The sequence below is a fragment of the Sinocyclocheilus grahami genome, unplaced genomic scaffold, assembly GCF_001515645.1.
Source record: "Sinocyclocheilus grahami isolate Dianchi unplaced genomic scaffold, SAMN03320097.WGS_v1.1 scaffold5073.1, whole genome shotgun sequence".
NCBI classification, from domain to species: domain Eukaryota; kingdom Metazoa; phylum Chordata; class Actinopteri; order Cypriniformes; family Cyprinidae; genus Sinocyclocheilus; species Sinocyclocheilus grahami.
In genome coordinates, this window is record NW_015509860.1 from 11,245 (window position 1) to 12,005 (window position 761).

Here is a 761-nt window from a genome sequence, read left to right on the forward strand (position 1 = left end):
TTTTCATCCTCCAGTTCGTCTCCTCTGGTGAAGAGAAGCCAGGTTTTTTCCAAGCGGTTTTGTCCCAAAAGCTTCTCAATCTTCTCCACAGTTTTTCTCTCTTCTTCGGTGAATCTGTCTGCTTTAATGACGAGGAAAAACGCAGAAAGCTCTGAATTGCATTTCTGTAAAATACTCTGATATTTCTGCTGTATCTTGTGCTCGTCCAGCTCGGTGTCACAGAATCCTGGTGTGTCATAAACAGTGACTGGAAGCCCACAGACAGTCCCAGATTGAAAATCAACATCTTGTGTGACAGATTTAGGACTTTTCTCTGATTTGAAAGCCGGTCGTCCCAGTATTGTGTTTCCTGCAGCACTTTTTCCTGCTCCTGTCTTCCCCAGTAGCACCAAATTCAAACCTTCAATAATTTTTTCCATCTTCAAGATGTGCTGTAAAACAAAATTAATACATATGTAACTAACAACTCACACTCCAATTGGTGGACTGATTACTAAATGGATTTTTACATTAGTTCTGTTTTTCAAATTTTGTGTCTTCATATTTTATTTTTTAAAAGCTGAGTTTGAGTCCACTGTATGCTGTCCACCATAGCTGTCAGAGTGAAGACAAACTCAACACCAAAGGAATAAAGATGAAAACATAAAATGTTTGAGCATAAATCTAATATAACTGCCCTGGATTTGTTGGAATGAATAAGTTCACTGAAGTTAACACTTTAACAATTTAACAATAACTTTATCAATAACCTGAAACTCGGA

At 37.6% G+C, this 761-nt stretch overlaps 1 protein-coding gene across 1 annotated transcript in view; it reads right to left on the reverse strand.

Annotated features, from left to right (window-relative positions):
* The window catches only part of LOC107577083 (GTPase IMAP family member 4-like), a gene marked incomplete at its 3' end in the record, with an annotated part of 4,518 nt that extends 4,096 nt beyond the window's left edge, over window positions 1–422 (reverse strand). Inside the window, exon 1 of the mRNA XM_016263195.1 lies at window positions 2–422. Coding sequence (XP_016118681.1) covers window positions 2–419 — 418 coding nt within the window. The remainder of the gene's footprint in view (window position 1) is intronic.
* Window positions 423–761: the final 339 nt, after the last annotated feature.